This window comes from Copadichromis virginalis, linkage group LG14 (assembly GCF_057382275.1).
Source record: "Copadichromis virginalis isolate Kocher_CV1m ecotype Utaka linkage group LG14, C_Virginalis_male_GT1.1, whole genome shotgun sequence".
In the NCBI taxonomy this organism is placed as follows: Eukaryota; Metazoa; Chordata; class Actinopteri; order Cichliformes; family Cichlidae; genus Copadichromis; species Copadichromis virginalis.
In genome coordinates this window covers 24,074,972-24,099,008 of record NC_140631.1, presented here as the reverse complement: position 1 = coordinate 24,099,008, position 24,037 = coordinate 24,074,972, and the positions used below count along the sequence as shown (strand labels likewise).

Here is a 24,037-nt window from a genome sequence, read left to right as displayed (position 1 = left end):
AAAATGTAGGAGGCAATCCTGCGGTGAACGGTGCCTTTAATTCGCCAAAAGCATTTGTCAATTCAAGGCTGTGTAATGCATCAGAGTTGTGCTGTTTAATGGCTGTTTAGTTCTGTTTGGCCTCCCAGATTTACTGCGCAGCACCATCCCCCTCAGCCTTCTATCAGCATCAGTTTAATCTGTAGTTCCATTACACAGATGTACAGCACTGAGGCTTGGGATTTTACTGAGAATCTAATGCAAAGCAGCGTGCATTTTAATAAAACGTACATAGCAGGATGCTGTTGCGGTGACTTTGAGGCTGTTTGTACAGAGGAGATGAGAGGAAAAGCTGCTTCTCCCACTGTTTTTTGGCCCAGACTGAGAGAGGCAGGCAGTAATTGGAATGGTCAGGGTGTGCCAGCTTCATTGGGGATAAGAGCAGGAAGGACAGAGTCTCTCCGAGAGATGGAGGGAGAGAGAAATGATTTTCAACGCTGTCAGCAGATCAGAGTCTTTCTAATGATCTAATGGAATAATCTTGTTGCCACACGAGGGATGGGTTAACCCCTCGCTAACCACTAACCGCTGATATGTTACGCTTGTAGTTTGTGTGCTTTGGGTTTTTGCAGCTTTGTGTGTGTGTGTGTGTGTGTGTGTGTGTGTGTGTGTGTGTGTGTGTGTGTGTGAGTATGCATAATACATTCACCTGCCTCCTTCCCTCTGCCTCTGCAGCTCTCGTCAGCTTTGCTCTTTGATGCGGTATACGCTGTGGTGGCGGCGGTCCAGGAGTTGAACCGTAGCCAGAATGTCGGAGCCACTCAGCTCTCCTGCAAGTCCTCCAAGATCTGGGAGCACGGCACCAGCCTCATGAATTACCTGAGGATGGTAAGGCTGCTTCTGCTGGAGAATGATTGAGATTACAAGACTGTCCAAGCTTAGTTTCAAGGAATGCTTGAAAATTTTGGAAAAATCTGGATTTTTTTCTTTCCTAGAGTTATGAAAGGGCATTGGTACGGTCATCAGTCAGCTATGTGGCTCTGACCAATAATTTAACAAAATTCAAGTACCAGCACCTCTAATATTCACTTTTATCTGCTGTCAGTAAACATATGACAGTTTTGTAATACATTGAGAAGTACTGCCAAAACTCTAAAGCTCACAAATTTTGTTTTGTCAACTCTTGACAAGCATCAGAAACTCCTGGAGTCTGAGGCTGTCCCCAAAAAGTAGCTTGTCCGATAATACTTGTTGAGCTTTTCATTACTGCTTTTCTTCTATCTTTCTTTGCGTGCTAATTGGATATTTTAAAGTCTAGATATTTTTACCGACAGCAGATAATGTCCGTGCTGTCTTCTTCTTTAACGATATGCTTCCTATCGACTAGGTCAGTTTATCTCATCTCTACATTATACTGAGACACAGTGGAGGAGGAGAGATAAAGATGTGCTGTCAGGGAATAAAATGTGTTTTCCTGTTAGGGCGAAATGACTGTAAGTGACTGAAATACTTAAATGTGACACGTGTTCGATATCAGACCATTTGTCTTTCTCACTCTGAGAAAGAGGACACAACTAATCACTCTTCTTTTTTGCCCTAAATTGAAGCTGTTACCAGCTTGTCTCCATATTCTTATTTTAAATATGACAAATAGTGCTCAGGCGGCTCATACAGAGACAGCAGCAGTAAAGTAACCTCAAGTCATATTCACAATAGGTACCGCCGAGAGGGAAGCAGACGGGATATCTTTTAACATGTGTGCCGTCTCTTTGTTGGATAGGTAGAATTGGAAGGTCTAACAGGGCACATTGAATTCAACAGCAAAGGACAGCGGTCTAACTATGCCCTGAGGATCATGCAGAACAGCAAGGACGGCCTGAGGCAGGTAAAGTACCTCCATCACACAGATCTGATGCTGAAATTATCTTTCTTTAGATTAAATAGGTTTAGGTTCAGCTAACACTAGCACTTCCTAGCGGTGGTAAAATGTTCGTGAGATTGGTTAAAAAGATTTATACACAGGTTTCTTATTATTTCTTTAGTGACCCACACAGATTTGCTCTTTAGATATACACTGGCTATAATATAAATGTTATTGCTGAACACAAAGCGCTCCGGCACAGTCCTGTTCCCAGTAGAGCAGTACTTTGGGCAAATGTTTCAGTTGTCTTTATAGCAGTAAGGCAACTGAAGCTGGATTGTGCAGCAGGGAGCTGTGATAACGCTTGTTCAGCTGACATCTCTTGGAGCAAACACTCTCCATTATCCTACTTGCAAAAGGTTGAGTTTCCAGAGGACAAAAGTAAATACTAAGCGTGCCTCTTTGAAGGTGAATCATATTTTTGTGGGAAATAAATTTAGGTAACCACAGATGTCACCTTTAAAGTCAGCTTAGCTGCTGCTCTTTTTATTATTAGTTTTAGAAACATGGCTATATATATGCCAATACTAATGTCATATGGATCAATTAAAAAAAAATATCTGAAATGTAACTGTTACAAAATTACCAGTTAACAATATAAACCTGAGGCTAAACGTGATCTTTCTTTGTGGACGAATACAAAACCGAGAACTCAAAGCAAAGTTGAAAACCAGCCGAAGTTCTGTTAGCGGTGTTATGTAGGTGTTTGCCTTGGGTGCAGTTTGGATTTCACCATCACGGTATTTTGTGCAGTAAAAATAAACGTAATGACCATATCTCCACTCCTCAAAAGCTGTAGACCACTTGTTATTTTCCTTCTCCCTGCATAGGAACGGAAATCAAGTGATTAACTCAAGTGCTGAGGAAGAAAAGAAGCAAAATTTAGGGGGGAAACAAAGCTAGATTTTTTTATCTGTCTATCTGTTTTTTCTATCTGCCCACCTTGCAGATAACTGAAGCACCGTTACAACGCACGTAACAACAATAATAACTGTAACTACTGTATTTATCGCTAAATTTACAACAGTAATGTGTTACATTACTGAACTACTGAAAAATGTTGTGGATTACAGTAGCACGTTACACCGAACATAGGCTGGGAGTATGTGGAAGTAGCAGAGCTATTATTGACTCTGATTAAATAAAAAAAAATAAAATAAAATAAAAAGAAATGAATCCAAAACCTGAGGAAAAACAGTCTCAAATCCAAAGGATAAACTCAAACACTTGGAATTCCAGGAATGAAGTAGGGAGATCACATAGGGAACACTAGGAATGACAGAACAGATGCACAATATGCAAACTGAAGCTATACTGTAAATACACACGAGGTACCAAGGGAATTGAAACAGGAGTGAAACTAACCATAGCTGAACACAATTAAGGTAAAAGACAAGAAGTAAAGCTAGAGACAACACATGGTCGACAAAAACTATAAGAAAAAATCGAAGCTGAAACTAAGAGCTTAAGACTCAGAATACAAAATCATGTTCAAGTGTGAAGTATGAAAGTGAACTAAAAATCAAACAGAATCAGGGTCCAAGACCAATTCAGTGTATGCCTGGGTACATCATTTCATATAGTTCCTAATAGATTAAGGACATTTACAGGGATTACAAAGAATATAAAGGGTCAGTAATCAAATGTAAGTGATGAAAAGCTTTTAGCAGCATTGAATATGGTCTGTTAATGAATGGATAACACAGCTTCTGGTGCATTTGAGCTATGTTCTATATCTATTATTCAGGGGCTGAAGATGTTATAGCAGAGCTTTTTGATGCTTCATCTGAAGGATTACCAAATTTGAAAGCATTAGGCCTCAGATCTCTAATATCTGACTTGCAGCAACTGTTTGTTCCTGCAAAGAGGAATTTTTAAAACCCCATAAAGAGGTTTTAGCATAAGTTTCTTTTATAACCAGTCTTGTTATATGGCTCTTAATTTTCTACAGCGTAAGCGGTCTTTTTAAATCTATTTGTCAGAAATGGGAAAATGCAGAACACTGACTCTTGTCCTTTTCTGTCTGCTGACCAATCATATTAAAGTTCACTGTTACTCTCCAGAGTCTCATTTTAAAACCTGTTCAAAAAGTTTGGATAGCCATAAATCCTATAATCAAAACTGTCACCCCAGCACATTTTATCTTTGGAAAAAATGTCTGAATATTAAAATGAATTTGAAATTCATAAAATTTGTCTACTTATGTCTGCCCGATAAAGAACCCCTGGCCAAATGTTTGGTAAAGCAGGGAAAAACAAAAACACTGTTTCAAATTCAAGACTTGCTGGGGGGAAGTTTATTCAAGCAAATTGATAGCCCACTGTATCCTCCCATCCATCAGCTCCATCTCCAAATGCCCAGTGGGGCCAAGCCGTCACCAGCATTAAAAAGCTGTGGGTGATCTCCCAGGTACAAATCTTGGTTATATGTGAGGCAGAAAGGATTCAAAAGCAAACATCATCACACAAGCAGCAAAAGTTTTGAGAATCTGTCTGTTGTCATGTTTGCTTTTATGGTAGCAGCCTGGTAACTTTGGGCTTTAGAATATTTACAAAGATAGCACCTCTCACATGAGACACACAAGTATAGTTTATAGTTTTGTACACTGATGTTTTGCAACAGGCACTGCAGTGTGGTTCATGTAGGAAACTGAGTAATGTGCGTAATACAGTTAAAAGGTTCTGACTGTGTATGAAATGGCTTATATATGACAGTGCGTCAAATTTTATACATGCATACAGGGACATGACATTTCCTTTAAAAATAAAATGGGTATTTTTATCCATAAACACTTCAGTGCTGGGCAAGAAATACATATACATATGGCATGGTTTGCCAGTGCAAAGGCAAGTGTTCGTTTGATAAACAGATCATAAATGTACACACATGCATGACCTGTGGATCATATTTTAATACTGTAGCTGGAATTCTAAAGCAGGCATATCAAAACAATGAGAAAAAAAACAATGTCTAAACTAGCTCAGTATTTTTGAAATACAGCAGCAATAATTCTTTTATTCTATTCCTCTTATTGTCTATTACTGTTATTATTCAGCCAATGGACTTAAAGTCTATCATCTTCCCTTATTATGTATTCCCTGTTTTGGATGCCAGGACTCAGTATTTTACATTTCATCTTGACAGCCGATGTCTCCTGTTCCCTTTCTTACCTACAGCATTTTAAGTAGTTGTTGTTACTCTGCTTTGCCACTGATAAGGTAGGGACAGATTTGATAGTACAGAGACGAGACTTCACCGTATTTCATAGCGCTTCAAATCTTTTGACCCTTTTAGTTGAAAAGATCTCCTTGAAAGCAGAGATTGAGTTCCCGTCTGAGTGTGAGGGCAATCTTATCCAGGCAACCCATGAAACAGTCAGACACTGTGGCCCATCTGCATTTTTTAACCTTGTCTGTGTTTCCTCATGTCCCCTTTTGTTAGACTGGCACTAGTCCAGTCAAGCAGAAGGATGGATACTATCAAGCCTAATGTGATGATTTCAACCAGAAGCATTATAAAGACCCTGCTTTATAGTTATGGTAATGGAAAAAGGAAGGTGTTAGACGGGGTGGGGGGGGGTGTTGTTTGATTTGTTGAATAACACCTCCCACTTGCTTTTGGGTTGGGGCTGCCTCAGCCAGGCAGACACCAGAGGTGCTAGGGCCTTGGCAGAGATAAGCAAGGTGGCCCGCTGCCCACACATACAGTCACACCTACACACGCAGTTTTAGCCGAATATTTACCAGTATGCACATGACAAGTTGATACTTCAGGTCTTTTGTTTTGTAAAAATAGAATAGCAGCAGCATTGTCTACGATGCCCACACTGTGTCTCGCCAATGAATGTGCATTAGGGAGAGGTCATTCATTTAAAATGCAACCTGAAAGAAAAAAGAATGTCATGCATCAGCCAACGCTGTTGGGAAATAGAGAGCAATGAGGCATAATATGCACAGCCACCGGCCTCCATTTCTCTACCCTGCTTCCTCCATCTTTCCTTACCCAGTGGCACCCATCGCACCCTCAGTCCTGTGGCTGCACTGAAGATCCCCAAACATGTGATCATCAGTTCCTTAGGGGCACAACACTCTACAGCCAATCACTGTCACAAATTGAATTTCTCTGGCAGGCATTTCACACATTAGAACAGTTTGCTGCTATCCATCCATCTATCCAACTATCTGTCTTGCAGATAACAGAAGCACAATTTCAACGCAAGTAACAACATAACTGTAACTACTAATAATCTACTTACCTGTTGCCCTTGTTGTCCCCGTTGCTTCCATATGAATTAAGAAGTCGCAGCAGGGCCCTACCAATCAAGTGCACTCAATTAACTGATTATCAGTAAGCACCTCTGTGTTTGTTGGTGTGGAGCATTCAAGTTTGTGTTAACAATCTTGTGGACATCCCTGCAAATTCACCCTTGGGTTAGACTATGCAGTGTTCAGAGAAGCAGCAAAAAACCCAAGAGCTACATTTCAGAATTTACAGGCCTCCAGGGCTGCCGGGAGAAGAGTGTCTTCTCCCTCTCATCTGAAGAAACCATAAGACTGCTGAAAAAATGTCCTTTGGACAAATGAGACCAAAGTAGAGATGTTTAGCCATAATACACAGAGCCACAAACACAGGGTATCAGCACACACACACCTCAGATCAACTGGCAGCCATGTAGCCATAGTGATTGAGGGGGTGATGATTCAGGAGTTTTTTTCTTGCAGCCACAGGACCTGGGGGCCTTGCAGTCTGTATACCAAAGCATTCTAGAGTCAAATATGAGGACATCTGTCTGACAACTGAATGGGGTCATGCAACAGGACACCAGCAAATCTACAACAGAAAAGAATCTATGTGCCACAATGGTCCAGTCCAGGCAGTAACCTTATTGAAATGCTATGGTGGGACCTTAAGAGAGCTGTGCATAATCAAATGCCTGCAAACGGCAATGATGTGAGACGCTTTCCATTACATTCGATCATTTTCCATTACAGTTGAGTACCACCTCAACGTGGGTGGGGTCATTATAGCAAAGCAGCCTGAATGTCCCATGACATCATTTGCATATGACACAAACACAACACAACAACGGAGGACATCAAGGCAATGGTTTCACCTGCTGCTGAGCTCATGGTAAATATCTGCACCGTGTCGCTGGATTGCAGTGTTGGTTTGTTTGTAGCTATTTCCCCTCATTGCTGGGTATCAAAGATGGCGGGTTTGACTTTTGTGAAGAAGTCGCTCTCATGTTTCCTGGCCAAGTAGGTACTAAAAAAGTACCTGATACCAGGTACCTGCACTGATTGGAAAACCCTAAAAATCAAACAGAGTCAAGTACAGTCAAGCTGAGTAGGTGCTGTTGGAAAAGAGGCTTAAGTTATTGCTCAGGCAAAAACCTTTTCGGATGAGTGTACAGCTACACATCTACAGTGGGGCAAAAAAGTATTTAGTCAGCCACCGATTGTGCAAGTTCCCCCACTTAAAATGATGACAGAGGTCAGTAATTTGCACCAGAGGTACACTTCAACTGTGAGAGACAGAATGTGAAAAAAAAAATCCATGAATCCACATGGTAGGATTTGTAAAGAATTTATTCGTAAATCAGGGTGGAAAATAAGTATTTGGTCACCTCAAACAAGGAAAATCTCTGGCTCTCACAGACCTGTAACGTCTTCTGTAAGAAGCTTTTCTGTCCCCCACTCGTTACCTGTATGAATGGCACCTGTTTGAACTCATCATCTGTATAAAAGACACCTGTCCACAGCCTCAAACAGTCAGACTCCAAACTCCGCCATGGCCAAGACCAAAGAGCTTTCGAAGGACACCAGGAAAAGTATTGTAGACCTGCACCAGACTGGGAAGAGTGAATCTACAATAGGCAAGCAGCTTGGTGTGAAAAAATTAACTGTGGGAGCAATCATCAGAAAATGGAAGACATACAAGACCACTGATAATCTCCCTCGATCTGGGGCTCCACGCAAGATCTCATCCCGTGGGGTCAAAATGATCATGAGAACGGTGAGCAAAGATCCCAGAACCACACGGGGGGACCTGGTGAATGACCTGCAGAGAGCTGGGACCAAAGTAACAAAGGTCACCATCAGTAACACACTACAACGGCAGGGAATCAAATCCCGCAGTGCCAGACGTGTTCCGCTGCTGAAGCCAGTGCATGTCCAGGCCCTTCTGAAGTTTGCCAGAGAGCACATGGATGATACAGCAGAGGATTGGGAGAATGTCATGTGGTCAGATGAAACCAAAGTAGAACTTTTTGGTATCAACTCAACTCGTCGTGTTTGGAGGAGGAAGAATACTGAGTTGCATCCCAAGAACACCATACCTACTGTGAAGCATGGGGGTGGAAACATCATGCTATGGGGCTGTTTTTCTGCCAAGGGGACAGGACGACTGATCCGTGTTAAGGACAGAATGAATGGGGCCATGTATCGTGAGATTTTCAAGTTCAAGTTCAAGTTCAACTTTATTGTCACTTCAACCATATACAGTTTAAAAATACACAGTGAGGCGAAACAACGTTCCTCCAGGAACCAAGGTGCTACAAGACAAGTTAGTGCAAAAAAAAAAAATAATAATAATAATAATAATATATAATATATCTAGTAATAATATTGTGCAAAAGAGCATTTACAGGTTGGTGTGTGCGATGGTTTGGTGGTGTAGGTCAGTGTGTTTGCGCTTGTGTTGGTTAGTCAGTCCAGTCTCAATGTTTTGAGGTATTTGAGTTAAGCTGAGTGATAATGTTAGTGTATGTGTGTGTGTGCGTGTTTATCAGTCAGTCCCTTTTTGCTGAGGAGACGGATGGCTTGTGGAAAAAAGCTGTTGCACAGTCTGGATGTGCGTGCCCGAATGCTTCGGTACCTTTTTCCAGATGGCAGGAGTGTAAAGAGTGTGTGAGAGGGGTGTGTCTGATCAGCCACAATGCTGGTGGCTTTGCGAATGCAGCGTGTGGTGTAGATGTCCTCAATAGAGGGTAGAGAGACCCCGATGATCTTCTCTGCTGTTCCCACTATCCGCTGTAGGGTCTTGCGGTCTGATATGGCACAGCTCCCAAACCAGACAGTGATGCAGCCGCTCAGGATGCTCTCAATAGTTCCTCTATAGAAGGTGGTCAGGATCGGTGGTGGAAGCCGGGCCTTTCTCAGTCTTCTCAGAAAGAAGAGATGCTGTTGGGCTTTCTTGTGCAGGGAGCTGGTGTTGAGGGACCAGCCGAGGTCCTTCTCCAGGTGTACGCCCAGGAATTTGGTGCTGTCAACGATCTCCACAGAGGAGCCGTTGATGCTCAGCGGTGAGTGGTCGCCTCGTGTCCTCCTAAAGTCAACAACCATCTCTTTTGTCTTGTCAACATTCAGAGACAGGTTGTTGTCCTTACACCAGTCCGTTAGTCTCTGCACTTCCTCTCTGTACGCTGACTCGTCGTTCTTGCTAATGAGACCCACCACCCAAAACCTCCTTCCATCAGTGAGAACTTTGAAGATGAAACGAGGCTGGGTCTTCCAACATGACAATGATCCAAAACACACCGCCCGGGCAACAAAGGAGTGGCTCCGTAAGAAGCATTTGAAAGTCCTGGAGTGGCCTAGCCAGTCTCCAGACCTCAACCCCATAGAAAATCTGTGGCGGGAGTTGAAAGTCCGTGTTGCTCGGCGACAGCCCCAAAACATCACTGCTCTCGAGAAGATCTGCATGGAGGAATGGGCCAAAATACCAGCTACTGTGTGTGCAAACCTGGTAAAGACCTATAGTAAACGTTTGACCTCTGTTATTGCCAACAAAGGTTATGTTACAAAGTATTGAGTTGTATTTTTGTTATTGACCAAATACTTATTTTCCACCCTGATTTACGAATAAATTCTTTACAAATCCTACCATGTGGATTCATGGATTTTTTTTTCACATTCTGTCTCTCACAGTTGAAGTGTACCTCTGGTGCAAATTACTGACCTCTGTCATCATTTTAGGTGGGGGAACTTGCACAATCGGTGGCTGACTAAATACTTTTTTGCCCCACTGTATCTTTACGTCTTTACGTCCTATTTACCGATCAGTCGGCCTAGTCACTAAACGGGGTTTGTTTTCTGAATTATTTTATAACCTAATGATAAATGATAAACGATCAGCTGTGACTCGAGTGGTAATCAGCGTTTGTGCTGGAGCACATGATTAATATGATTTGGAGAAACTCATCAAGCTTTATTTTTACATCAAATACTCTACCCATGCGTCAGACCTCCACATTTGTAGCAGTGAATGACAATGAGGCTGTACTCATTCTTTCTTTGTCTTCTAAAAGACAAAAAAAGCAACTTATACAATAATATTTGCATCAACTTTGGGCTTTAATTAGTACTAGTCAAACTCCAAATGTTTACACTTTATTAGTACTTTACTTTCAAACCTTAAGTCAGAGAACTAGATAGTTTTCTTTTTGCTTCTTTAGCAATTTTGACCAAATGAGTCTGATTCGAGATAAGAAGCGTTCCACCCAGAGCGCGTTAACTGTACGAGTTTAATTTGATCACATTTTGGTAATTTCTGAAAACTTGAAACCATTTCACATGACAGTTCAGTTAACCTACCCTATTTCCAGAATATGATGCGGCTGCCTCGTGCAATAATATTTGTTGTTGAGTCTTGGCAGGCAAAGTAAATTTCCCAGCTGCTCCTGCGCCGGCAGCCAGGTGGGCCAGCGATGATGGTGAAGTTGGCATGACTTTGTCCGTGTTCTGGCCGAGGCACCAACACTAATGCTCAGAGGAGGTGAGAGAGGCAGGTGAGGGGTGAGAGGGGAGGAAAAATGAGCGATGAGGGTACAGGCTGACAGGCAGAAAGTAAATGAGACAGAAAGGGCACGCAAGAGAAAAATAGGACAGAAAGAAAAGAGGCAAAGACAAAGCTGTAAAATCAGAAACGGTAAAATTATAATCTGCACAGAAAATAACAGCCGGGACTCTGTTTTTTTCATTCCTGTTCTACCAGACCTAATATTAAAGGCAATGACAATGACCTCCACCCATATTTCTGACTGAAACGACTAATCATTTCATTTTAAGACACAGGGTAATCCTGTTCCACAGTGGGTCTTGTGTAATGAGCTAGATGAAGAAGTACAGCACAAAGAACTCCTTGGCTTGCAGTTTAACGTGAACATGTTTCTGGGGGAGTACTCTCCAGATGGTGTGAACACCGGGGTTAATCTGTAAAACACTATCAATCTGGATATATACAAATAGATAATGCGACTCAACCTGTTCTTTTGAATGCCGGCTGCTTTCTTCTCTCTCCAGGAGCATCAAATGATGACACTGTTTCCTGCTGGAGTGGATTACAGCAGTTTGCTGTTTGGAGGATCGGTTCCCATTTTTTTATGATACTGGGCTACAGCAGCTGTAGGACCTCTGACTGATCTAGCAACCACCAGCCAGTGTGCCTGCGTGTCTTCATCTGCATGCATTCCTTTTTTATTCATACTTGTGTGTTTGTGTGTTTTTGTGAGAGCTTATGTGAAAGCATTGATGGGGTTGGTCCCATCCCCTGCTGCCCGCTTTCCTGGCTCTGTACACAATCATACACAACAAGCCCACCACCATTTATGGTGGTTTAGCGGGGGCACAAACCCTTTCCAAAACAAACACACTGCAGCACAGACTGACTCTACAGTCCAGCCGCTCTCTCTCTCCAGCTCCCCCTAGCCTCTGTGGACTGGCCCTCATTTTCTGCATGGAGCTCAATGACAGCAGCACGCCGGTTAATTGGAGGAAGCTGTAAAATGAGTAATTATTGCAGTTTGGATTAGGCAAGCTGTTGCCTGTTACTGCTAGGCTCTGTTGTGTGAGAGCATGTGAGAATGCAGAAGAGGGTGCTATAAAAGCTGCACAAGCCTTTCGGTGTCCTGCGTATTTGTATGTGTTTGTACGTGCGACATGCACATGGTGAGCTGCAAACTCTCCTGGTGACTTCTTGGAAGGAAGAATATTGCTCATTAAGCTTTTTAATGGAGGCTTTAAATCACGTCTTTAGCGTGGAAGCCACCTGAGGGGTGGGCGGAGGAAAGGGAGGAAGAAATAGAAACTGTTGAGGTGGTGGCTGAAAGAGACCATGATGCTGGAAGTCAGTTAAGAGCATGTTAGACCTGCACACGCTGGCCATGAGTGGGAAAGACTAAAGGCCAACTGCAGCATGACTTGAGGCAAATTGTTCTCATTATTGAGTCCAAAGCTGCTTGGCACAGTTTGCGTGCAAGATTTGACTTTGACAGTTATACACGGGCGTGTGTGTGTTTTCGTTTAAAAGGCTTCCAAGGTTGCTGTGTATTGGTATTTGAGCTGAGCGGAAACTGCTTCAGCTTTTCAAAGGTCAAAGAACAACAAAAGAATTTGCAGCGCTCTGTTAGTGACTGAAACTCTCCTTTGTTTTCATGACTCATACCATAAACATAACTCAAAAACATGTTGTGAAATGGAGTTCTTTCCTTTCACTGTTAAAACTTATGGGACAGAAACGGGCGGTGCTGTGGTGCTGTGGTTAGTAACCGTCACCTCACACCAACAAGATCGTGGAGTGGAGTTTACATGTTCTCCCACTGTCTGTGTGGGTTATCACTGGGTCCTCTTAACTTCCTCCCACAGTACAAAGACATGCATGTTAAGTTAATTGGTGATTCTAAATAGACCGTGGTTGTCTTTGTGTGTTGACCCTGTGAGAGATCGCCAACCTGTCCTGGGTGTGCCCCACCTTTACCACCCTGAATTGCATAAATAGAAGAAAATGGATGGATGGTAACAGAAACACCACCAGCCCGAGCATCTGCACAAGCTGGTAACCCCGAGTAACTTCCCCAACTCATGCCTTTCTAATCGGGGCAGATTACGTACGATTGGGCAAAAGGAGTGATGTGAATGATCCAAATATATGGAACCAATTTCTTTTTTTGTTGGCACAACAGTCAAATTTATTTTGATTATTTTGCCTCATTTCGCGCAGTTTCATGTGTGGCAGCCACTATTCAAACCATTTGTTTTGCTGATGTAAATAAACAGTCCTCGGTTGCTGTGCGCCTTCCTTTATCTTGGATATTGATTTTCTTTTTTTTTTTTATCTTTTTGTTTTTTTGGTTCTTCATCCCGCCGAACATATAGTGAATCTTTGCGAGATCATCAATAAACTGTTAAATCATCCAGACCAGCCTCCATAGACCTTTTCCAATTTCCTGTATTATCATTCGAACATTTACAGCCAGATTGCTTTTTTAATAAACTATAGTCCCCGTGTGTCCTTGTGCCAAGGTCTTTAAAGATGGAGCGAGGCAACGGAAGTGATGAAGTAAAAGGAGGCTCTTTTTATCCTCATCTGCTTCCCTTTATCTGAGGGGAATGCTGAGTGCCTGGAATACCCTAGACGCATAAAGGCACATGCTTTCACTCTCGGACACGCACACGTACTGAGTGGGCACCACTTCCATTTGCATGGAGCTATTTGAGCTGTGTTATTTACACAAATACCTCCCCCCGTTAAAGGGTGGATGTGCTCGTACAATTTCTTTCCGTTTTCTATTGGATTTATTTATTTTCTGTCAGCACTGCTCCTGCGTTTATTATGGCAATCTGCTTTTTACCTCCCCTCCCCTTTTCTTTGCTCCCAACCCATCTCTCAGAACACTATTACTCTAGCTGCCCCCGCTGCTGCAGATGCAGATGTACTCAATTCAATTTCCATCCACTGCTGCAATGTGAGGGAGAGGGACAGGTACGGGGGAGAGAGGATTGGGGGGGGGGGGCTGACAGATTCAAGACTGCCTCCACCCTTTTTTTTTCCTTTCCTTGAAGGGCATTATCATAGGGGCCTGGTGTAGTTCAGCACACCATGACGTGGCTTGGATCTCTTTTTCTGCCTCAGGCTCCAGCGGAGATGAGTACATCTTAACCAGGTCTGATAGACATACATGGTCTAAATACACAAGGACCACTGCTAGATCTGCTGCCACTAAGGTTAGAGTATGTTTACAAAGTGAGGCAGGCCTCTGATCTCCTGCAGCTGTGCGACTCAAGCATGTGTGTGTCCACATAAGAGGGAACGCTCATATCTTATTTTGTAGCAGCGCATTTACACCAAGTCTAGCTGTTTTAATAGAATAAAGGACCTCAAAATGTTCTCTTTAAATAAGGTGTTCTGGTGCTGTATATTTCCTGGCCCAACTTTTGCTCCTGGGTCTTTATTTGGCTCAAAACCTGATCTGACAGGGATGTCAAACTCCTTTTACATCGTTGGCCGCACACAACCCACTTTGATGTCAAGTGGGTCGTACCAAAGAAACTCCCCTTTCTTTTAACTACGCGTTAACTACCCATTGTAAAAAGATGAGTTTTCTATTGTAGATAGTTTTAGTTTTACTGTAATTATTATTTCCTTACTTTAGTGTAGTATGAGCCATTGGGGGGAGGTCTTATCAGTAGGAAAAGTTAGAAGACTTCCAAAGTTAATGCCCCCCTTCACATTTTACAATGCCATCCAGTGAGCCAGATTGGAGTGTTTTTGCTAGGCCCATTCTGGTCCCGCGGGCCTTGTGTTTGACACCCCATTCTTCAAAATCCATAAATAACTTGTGAAATTTCAAATCCATGAGAACGGCTCTCCAGACAGGAACAAATATGGCAGCAAAGCAAGTATGTGGTATTCGTTTGAGCTAAAGCTGCTATTTGCAAGCAGGGGAAAACACATTGTTGTGGTATAAATCTCACGTTTCTTTGCCAGTATGCAATGCAGCTGCATTATTTCACTGTAAAATAAAATTGGCCCTGAAATATTGCCGAGCATCTCTGATGAGTGGATCCAAGATCCTGCCGGAAGGGCTTTTCTTAAATGTATCTTACTATATGTGTTGCAAACTATATCCTAGTATCAGCATTCACAAGCAACGCAGGACCAAATATTTGTTCTTAGCATCAAACTGCTATAGCTGGGTTTGTGTGTGTGCGTGTGTGTGTGTGTGTGTGTGTGTGTGTGTGTGTGTGTAGTTTTTTAAACATCCTGTTGTTTGTGTGTGTGTGTAGTTTTTTAAACATCCTGTTGTTCGTTTCATTGTTGTTGTTGTTGTTTTGAGGGAATTTTTGTGAAGACTAAAAGTATACGTTATTTTTTCCCCCAGGACATTTAGATGTTTAAATCCTCCTTGTCAAATTTTAAATTAAATTTGTGATTTTTAGCAAACACTTTCCTTTTTATCACTTCCTCAAACAACCTTTTGCATGCTTTCTTCATTTTTTTTAACAATCAGTCCTCCCCAGAGTAGCTCCTTCTTTTTATGTTGCTTTAATCTCACCAGCATTAGTGATGCTCTCTGATCAGCGCACACTGACTTTTATTTTTTTTATCATACCACCATGTAAACTTAGAGGAAAGGTTTGGAAAAAGCCTTTTAGTGTAGGGGGAGAAAAAAGTGCCCTGGTGTAGGAACCTGTTACATAAAGTTTAGTTACAGTAGAAAAGCTACATGGCCTCTTGCTAATGTCACTAAACTGTGGATTGGTTACGAGCGGCTTCGTCCCCTCTAGTTTATTGCGCACAAAGCTGTCTCTGTTATGAGCGCTGCACACAGTCCTGGAGGTCAGAGAAGCTATGAATTCTAAGAGAAAACTACTTGTCTGCTAGCAAGTCTTTTTCTTATTACATTTCTCCTCATTTCATTTTCATTTAATTTTCTTGAGTGTGGATGAATGCTAATCGCAAGTCACAAATGTATTTTAATGTATCACTTTTGAAGTGTGATTAGAATATCTGGCCTAACATGAATGGGTTCGTGCTGATCTGTGCACCGAGCGTGTGTGCACACTATAAAACTACAAGACTAACTCTATCTGACGTGCTTATTTCTTTCTCTTGCACTCACACACACATACACGCAAGGATGTAGCACACTTGGAGACTGTGTCGGATTTATGATACAGCTGTTGATTTAAATGCCTGGGACAGGGGGAAGCTAGGCAGCATTGTTTACAAGCCACATTTGTTGTCTTTTGACATATTCTCCCTCTGGATATTTTTACTTTCACTATTTTTTTTGGCAAGATTCGTCAGAAACCTTGAAGGAATTCTTCAGCATCTCAAAGATAAGATTTAAAACATCTGCACCCACCCCCTGAGTACAAGAAACAAGTTCCAGGCACATTTGGTGGCACCATTCAAAGCAAGGCATTCTGAATTGTAAGCAATCAAATGCAAAATCAGTGCAATCCTCCTGAATCTTCTCAAAATGTTCTTCCCCGTGCTGAATCAGTGACTGCATATTGAAATTCATATTGAATTTGTGGAAGAAGAGACTCACACACCCGCATCCTTTGTGTGTGTCTCCCATTCTAGCCTTTGTTTGGTCTCTGGGAGACGTACAGCAGTCCCCTTTCCTCTTTTGTTTTTCTCAGTTTGCACTTTGCAGGCTGGAGATGGGGAATAGATCAAAAGCAGAATGGATGAGCTGTTTTGCAAGATCCCCAGTCTTAACGGATTTCAAGGCTGGGTGAGGCTGTGTATGTGTTGCTTGGCTGCGTGTGTGTGAGTGTGTGTGTGTGTCTGTAATATGCATGTACATGCAAATTTACGTGTTTGTGCCTGGGTGCCTATGTGCCTATGTGCCGGCAAGTTTGCCGCTGTGTCTAAGTTTTTATCGGTCTACCCAGCGCACCCTTGAATTCCAGAATCTCAATATACTCTAATGTAGGTGCAGAACAACCAAAGATGCTTTGTAACTGTATAGGTATTGTTTCATTTGTTCTCTCTCCCGGGCATTCTCTGCTCTCCAGACAATCCCGGTGAATTCTTCAAAGCAGTCTCATTTGATATCATACTCACATTCTACGTGATCGCTGTGCTTTTTTTTTTTTTTTTAGTATTTTGTAACTTTTTGTAAAAGTCAGTATAACATTGACATTTGCTCTACTGTACCTATTTACAGTATATGCTTCCTTTAAACTTTTTTAAGCGAGTAAGCCTAAAAATATCTCTATGAATCCATGTGAAAAAGAAAGTTTTCAGAAGACTGTGATAACTAAGCACACCCCATGGTTCAATAGCTTGTAGAACCACCTTTAGTAGAAGTCAGTAAGGGATAAATAAGGGTATACAGAAGTGGGTTTAACACCTGCAAGGTACCCAGGTCCCGTGGCTGCTGCAAAACAAGACAAAGACTGAATCATCAAGTTGTGTTTGGTTCATTCAAACATGGCACTGTGTGTTACTGCCAGAAAAGTCCACTTTGGTTTCATCTATCCAAAGTGAACTTTGTTCCAGAAGTCTTGTGGTTTGTTCAGACGCAGCCTTGTAGACCTAAGCTGTGTTGCCATGTCGTGTTCTGGCAACCCTTCCAAACAAGAAAGGTTGTTCAGTCAATTTCTGATTGAAACCTCTAATGAACTTCAACATTTAAGATGCTGACTGAGCACTGTAGAGTAAGTAGCTCTCGGGGTTTTTTTGCAGTTTTTCTGAGCTTTGCACCATCTGATCTTGGATTGAATTTGCCGGGATGGGCGCTCGTGGTAAGATTTTGGCTCCAGACTAGCAAACTGTCAAAACCTGTGCTTTTGCTCACACTTTCTGATGATCGATCACATAAGTGTTAAAGTGATTATCATCACTTACCATCTTAAATACTATGGAAGTACTAAGGGTGTACTTCTTTTTTCACAGGACTGTATATATGACACAAAAATGAAAGAAATATCTCTAGCAATACAGTCGATCCTACTGTCAAGCTTCCCGCTTCTACTCCTCCGTGCTTCTCCTCACTAAAACCTAAGTCACAACCTCAACCATGAATGTGTTTAATCATTTATGCTTCAACTTATTAAGATATATTTCAAAAGTGTGCTATGTTCACCTCATAAAAAATGCAGGACATAAAAACATTGCTTAATTTTTTTATGTCCTTCATTAAGCAGACTCTAAAAATCCCACTTATATATGAACCTGTAAAGTCTCAAATCTGCTAAAATTAAAATTATTTCTCTTGAATAACCGTTAAATAGTAGGTTGTCAAAGGAAACAGGCAGGTTGAGAGTGTGTTGCTGCTGCAGTAGTTGTGCAGAGGGAAAGACCTGCGAAATTTCCCATGGGAACGGATGCTTTATCTCCATAACTCCAGATAACATAAAATCTCCACTCATATTGTTCTCCTTCACTGCTTTTGCACAAGAGTGATAATCTGGAAAAGAGCTGGCTCACAAGCTGAGATTGCAGCACACCCCTAAAGGTCTGAATCCATCCCCATTGTTTTGGTACCTCTCTGCTGATGTGATCATTAGCGATGAAGACATTTGGGCAGTCCGTAGTGTCTGGGTGCACAGCCTGAGCAGGGACTGTTGCTGCCGGGGCATCCATTGTTTGTTTAATTCTCTACAGGGGATGTACCACTTGGAGAGTATGCAGCACTGCTTTGAAGATCTGCTCTGCAAACTGAAGGAGCTCGTCTCCAACCCTGAGCTTGTGTCTCATTACGACTACTGAACTAGCAATGGCATTATTCATCACAATGCCAAATAATGAGTTTGCAAACAGGCTCGGGAATGAATTACCAAATCTTTAATAACACGATGCATTTGTTTGTGTTTGGAAGTAATAAAAAAAAATACCACAAGTCGCAGTTTATGCGATTATGAAACAACAGACTTTAAAAATGTAACCAGATTGACTTTTTCATCACTTTTCCCTCACTGCCAGAGATTAGAGAGTTCTTGACCAGAAATAAATAACAGCTAGAAGTGCCACAGTTTGTAGCTCCTTTTCATCACTTGGCAACAGAGTCACGACTGTGTGGTTTACCCAGTCCTCTCTTTAATGTATGGCATATCCAACCACCTACACCACCACCTGTGTCTGTCTAGCCCCTGAAGTTTGCCTACGGCACCACCCTGATTAGTCGCTTTCCTGCTGATGATGAGTCATACGGTAGAAAGCTTGTGTAAGAAAAAAAAAGGGAAAAAAAGAACTTTTCCCACTCACTATTCCACAGAGAAAACATGCATAACAGTTGCACACACAAACACAGAACGCCGGTACTTCGTTTGAACAATGCAATTGTTGTGAAGCAGCGTGAGCACGCTCTAAATATAACTACCCGCTGTTTTTACCAGCAGCTAGTTGCTGATTCAACTGGTGGAAATGTCCGCTGATAGGCAGAAACTGCATCTACTTCAGCATATTTTCTTCAGGCCTAGATAGCAAAATACTGCCATGTAAGTCCATCTCCTGCGAGAATACTTTGCATCCGCAGTACAGACATGAGGATAGTCCTATTCGTCAGCCCCACACCCGCGAGTACGCAGCCACACATTTCAGTGTCGTCCCAAACTAATTTGCACCGCTGTGACACCTGAGTGCTTTAGCCTCGGTGTAAGTGGGCTGTATGACATTATGCTTGATAATGGTACTATTGCTTCTCTCATATATGATGGATGTGTCTGTCACGGCACAGTCTCGCTACACCCTATTGGATGCAGCATTTTTCTGACAGGAAAATCAGCCAATGCTGACGCTTCAGTGAGCAGCCACCCTAATCTTTTCCTCGTGCTGTAATTCCAGGTTCCAGAATGAACCGTGGGTAAACCCTCACAGGACGTGTCCTTCCACTGTGTCAGAGTGTCGTTGTCAGTCTCTCTGTGTGTCTCTCTTCCTCTCAGCGTGCACACACACACACTCAAACACAAACTTTCTCTCTCTTTTTAGTCTCCCTGTTGCTGTCGCTTTTCCATGTTCTGGCTCCCTAGGTGGCTGCTTCTTATACTTTCTCATTGATATTTTTTTTTCTTTCCATTCGCCAGTATCACCACACCCACTCAGTAAGTGATTGACATTCCCATACATCTTTTTATGTGTCTCTCTCTCTCTCTCTGTGTCTTCTCCTTGTGCTCTTACCCAATCCCTTCTCTCTTACATCCTGTTCTTCCTCATTTCTGGTGCAGGCTTTTCATCAGCAGCCCGAATTTAGCCTGAATTTATTTCCTAGAGTCACTGGATGCACTGTGCAGTATTAATTTATAGTAACTGCAGTGCAAATACCAAATTAATGGCACAGCATATGAGAAACATCAGGATACAGCCCCTTGTGTTGCACACAAACAGTCTGGTGAATGGCAATGAGCTGTTTCCTCTCTTCACGATAAAAGCTTGTGAGTCTAATGGCTTCTTGGGTTGTGCTGTGTGTATAACGACGTTTTATGCAATGGTTCAATATTGTTACTTCATCGGGATTCATGCAATGGTTAGGGATCCCTCTGGTTTACAGTTTACTCAGCTTACACACTTATTAGAAAATGCATATTGAGGGAAATGACACGTAAGGTTACTGATGTTCTCTCTTGGCCTGCAGATTAATAGCAGACTGTGGTGCTCACTGATTAATACTTCATCACTTTAATTAGTTATTTATTAGCATCTCTCTAACTTTTAGACACTTTGCTCTCATCTTTTCATCCAGTTTATACCAAATAATGAGAATCTACCATTTTTTGCTGCATAAACCAATAGTAAAGTGTAATGTATAGCAAAATGTCTCAAGAATAATTACAGCATTAAACGTTTTCAGCATCTTTGTTAAATGTCACAGTGTGTTTTGAGTTCCTGCTTACATTAGCTAATGCATGCATATGCCTTCTTCTGAAATCTGACTCACAGGGAGCACATCTCCACTTTATCTCCTCCTAGCGTTAGCAGAGTCGAGGGGAGGGCCACCAAACGGCCAGTTCCTGCGCTTCCAGCATATGTTTGTTCTCCCTTCCTGGCTACCTCTCCCCCTGCTCATCTGCTACTCTCACTCTCCACCTACACTTCCTGGGCCAGAGTCACGGTGCCACCTCATCCCATTACCCTCTTAGTCACCCCCATGCTCAGACCTTTCGTGACACCTGCTGAGCCTAGCCAAGCCAGAGACTCCCACATCCCACCACCTCCACGGGCTCTGACAGCTGATTGTGTACGCTGATTGCTGAGCAGCATATTTCACTGGCCCCTTTTTGGTCATGCTGCAGTATGTTCACATTTTCTCCCCCCTCTGTTTCTCGAGGCCATCAGTAGCAGAGTGTGCAGTGCGTTGGTGCGGGCAGTTTGGGTAGCTGTAGTCTATTTGTGAGAGCAAGGTGCTGTTTCTCCCCAACAAGTATACCAGAGGAAATGGAAGGCAAGATCTCTTTGATCATATACTCTCAAAGGAAATCTTTGAGTCTGGGAGCTCTCACTTCTAGTTTAGATATATATCACATCAGAATTCATTATCAGTGTTAGGAGAGTAGTTAAATGGCTTCCAAATGTAGCACAGATCAGCACGAATGGCCTGAAATCTCAAGAGAAATTTGGCAATTTAGCCTTGAAACAATTCAGGGCCAAGCTTGAAGAAGTCTGTTTATTGGATTTTTTTTAATCACACTTCAATCACTTTGACATCTCGTCCTCTCTCGTCTGACTCCGACCAGCAGGAATATTCTCAAGGGTTTTATTCCATGTTCAGCAATCAAAGCGCTCATTCAAGGAATGCGACTATATTTTGCCAACAATGTGTCACCGCTGAATTAGGTACTATATTTTCTCATTCACTCCTCCTACATAATATTTTTAATTAGGTGAAGCTGATTATTGTTTTGAGAGATATAATTTGTTTACAGCCTTTGAGAGGAGGTGCAATACTTTGTCACTGACAGAGTCTGAATCTAAACTGTTGTTTTTAGGAATATTTATTCAAATCCTGAAAGCGCCGTCTTTTCCCCTAACTAACAGTTACACAGTGTTTTAACAATAAATGACTGTGTGGAAACATCGCAGGCAGGATGAGCTTGAAAAGCTCTTAAATTATCTCTCACATATTAAATCTAAACCACAGATAACCTGCGTCAGTAAAAATTACACCAACTGAAAAAAAAAGGATCGCATCATCTCGTTTTTTGATTTTAGGATTACCTTCTGCATGCAAACGTCAGTCATATGGATGAAATGACAGTTTGTGAAATAAATGTCACGAGTATCACAACATTACTCCCATAGTAAGTACAGGAAGAAAGTAAATTGTCAAGTTTAACAACGCTTTTAATGCAGAACCTTGGATTTTCTTTTTTCACTTTTTAATTTAACAGCTTAGAGAACCCAAGAAAATCCTTCACCATAGTTTTCCATGTCTGTCCCAGTAAAGCAGTGCAGCATGAGGCTGATTTACAAACCTTTGTAGAGACTCTCCTCATAGAGTTCAGGATTGGCAACCTTGAGTCGAGTAAATAAATGAACGAGACAGGAGATGGCAGAAACAGATTGAAAGGAAAGACACCGTGTGAGGTGGAGCTGTGAAGTCCCACTCAAGCTGTAATGAGAATGTGGCTGTGTGCCATAGGATTTGCCGGTAATTGCTTTAATGAATGCATTCTGTTGCCTCTTGATTGAGCACATGCCCTGTGTGCACTCCTCCAGGAGCCACGAGTGTTATTTCTGTTTCTCTCTCGGTCGTCTCACTAACTTTTGCCGTCACACAGTCTCAGGCTGTGGCGATCCATCCACTGCTTTTTGTCTGGCCCAAATCTTTTATGAAGGTCACACTGAGTCTCCTTTAAAGACAAGACACAGAGTGGGAGAATTAGGCATAGATTGTTTCTGTTGCCCTTTCCAACTGATGGTCTTAGTAGGTGATCTGTTTGCATGTGTGTGTGTGTGTGTGTGTGTGTGTGCGCGCGCGTGCACGCTCACTTTGCAGATTGGCCTGTGGCACTCTGAAGATGGACTGTCCATGGAGAGAAAGCTTCCATCTATCAATGTGACGGACACCCTCTTCAACACGACTCTTATCATCACAACAATACTGGTAAGGACTGTATGCGCACTGACACACACACACGCATCAGTATTCTGTGCCATTTTATTAGCTCAGCTCAGACTGATCTACATGTGGCTGACATTCTCTAGTTGACAGACAATTACCATATCAAAAAGCCATTTTGTGTTTTCACTTCCACACTCAGTCCTTTTGGGATCAGAGGATCTGATGCTGCTCAATTGTTTTGCCCTGAGTACCGAGTGTTTCAGCAGGAGCTAATAATTTACCATGTCAGCCATCCTCAGCCTTTGTTGTAAATATAGACCCTGTGAGCACTAGTTCTCACTACTCTAACTACTTGTTTTGAGGGGGGTGCGGTGCCAGTTTCGAGCAACTTCCTTTATCTGCTTTGTTCAATCATCACTCATCAGAATCCTTAAACAGTTCAGAAAGAAAAACACATATTTCCTGCAATGAAAACATTCATTATACACTTGATGTGGACTATTTTTAATCAGTGCTTGAGTAAATCAAGTGTCTGGTTCATTATTCACTTATTTAATCAATTAATTGATTAAACACAAGTAAATTATATAAAAACAAAAAAAGCAAGGAAACTAGTTTCTCTCAGTGCTCTTGCTCTGATTGTCGTTATTTCACAAATGGCCAAACACATTTCAAAATGACTAATCACAAAAATTCTGTGAAACTCACAAGTTTTTTTGGCCGACAAATTAGACAAGTCTTGTATTAGTAGAGCTAAAACATGCTTTAGGCAAACTGTCTCACGCTGTTATAGCTCAGTAAAACATCTAGTGCGGAAACACCCAGCTGAGAAACATGTAAGTACAATTCACCTTACTAGAATCTTTGCAGGCAGCTGTTGAGCAACAGCAAAGTCCAAGAAAAAAAACAGTTGAATAGAAGCGATTAAATGTAACTGCATTAATATAAATACTGCAGGGTTAAAGATGGCATTAGGAGCACGTGAGAAGGTGGATGCTGGGAAAGCAGGGGAAAAGCTTGAGTTACTGCAGGGCAGACTGGAATCGTCTCTATGGAATGACAGACTTCGCAAACAGAAAACAGATTTAATAAACTAGAGAATGAGTTTTGACATGTGGCATTTTGTCCAGCCATATCTTAAGGCGAAAAGAGTTTATAGCTTGTCTGCACGGACACGCTTGAAGGTGCGGAAAATGCCTGCAATCATGGCCCGACTACCCTCGCTATCTCTCTCCAAAAGTTCTGTCCCCTCTGCATTTTTGTCGTCTCGTTGCAATGATCTGTAAATGAGGATATTGGTAAGTATTTGCAGTAAGTTACAAATGATTATATACTTCTAAGCA

The 24,037-nt window shown here is 42.1% G+C and overlaps 1 protein-coding gene across 2 annotated transcripts in view; it reads left to right on the top strand.

The window, feature by feature from the left end:
- Positions 1-24,037, top strand: part of grik4 (glutamate receptor, ionotropic, kainate 4) — a 370,076-nt gene that overhangs the window by 303,033 nt on the left and 43,006 nt on the right. For both annotated transcript variants that reach the window (XM_085430050.1, XM_085430049.1), the window contains exons 10-12: positions 715-867; positions 1,760-1,864; positions 22,629-22,736. In XM_085430050.1, coding sequence (XP_085286176.1) covers positions 715-867; positions 1,760-1,864; positions 22,629-22,736 — 366 coding nt within the window. The remainder of the gene's footprint in view (positions 1-714; positions 868-1,759; positions 1,865-22,628; positions 22,737-24,037) is intronic.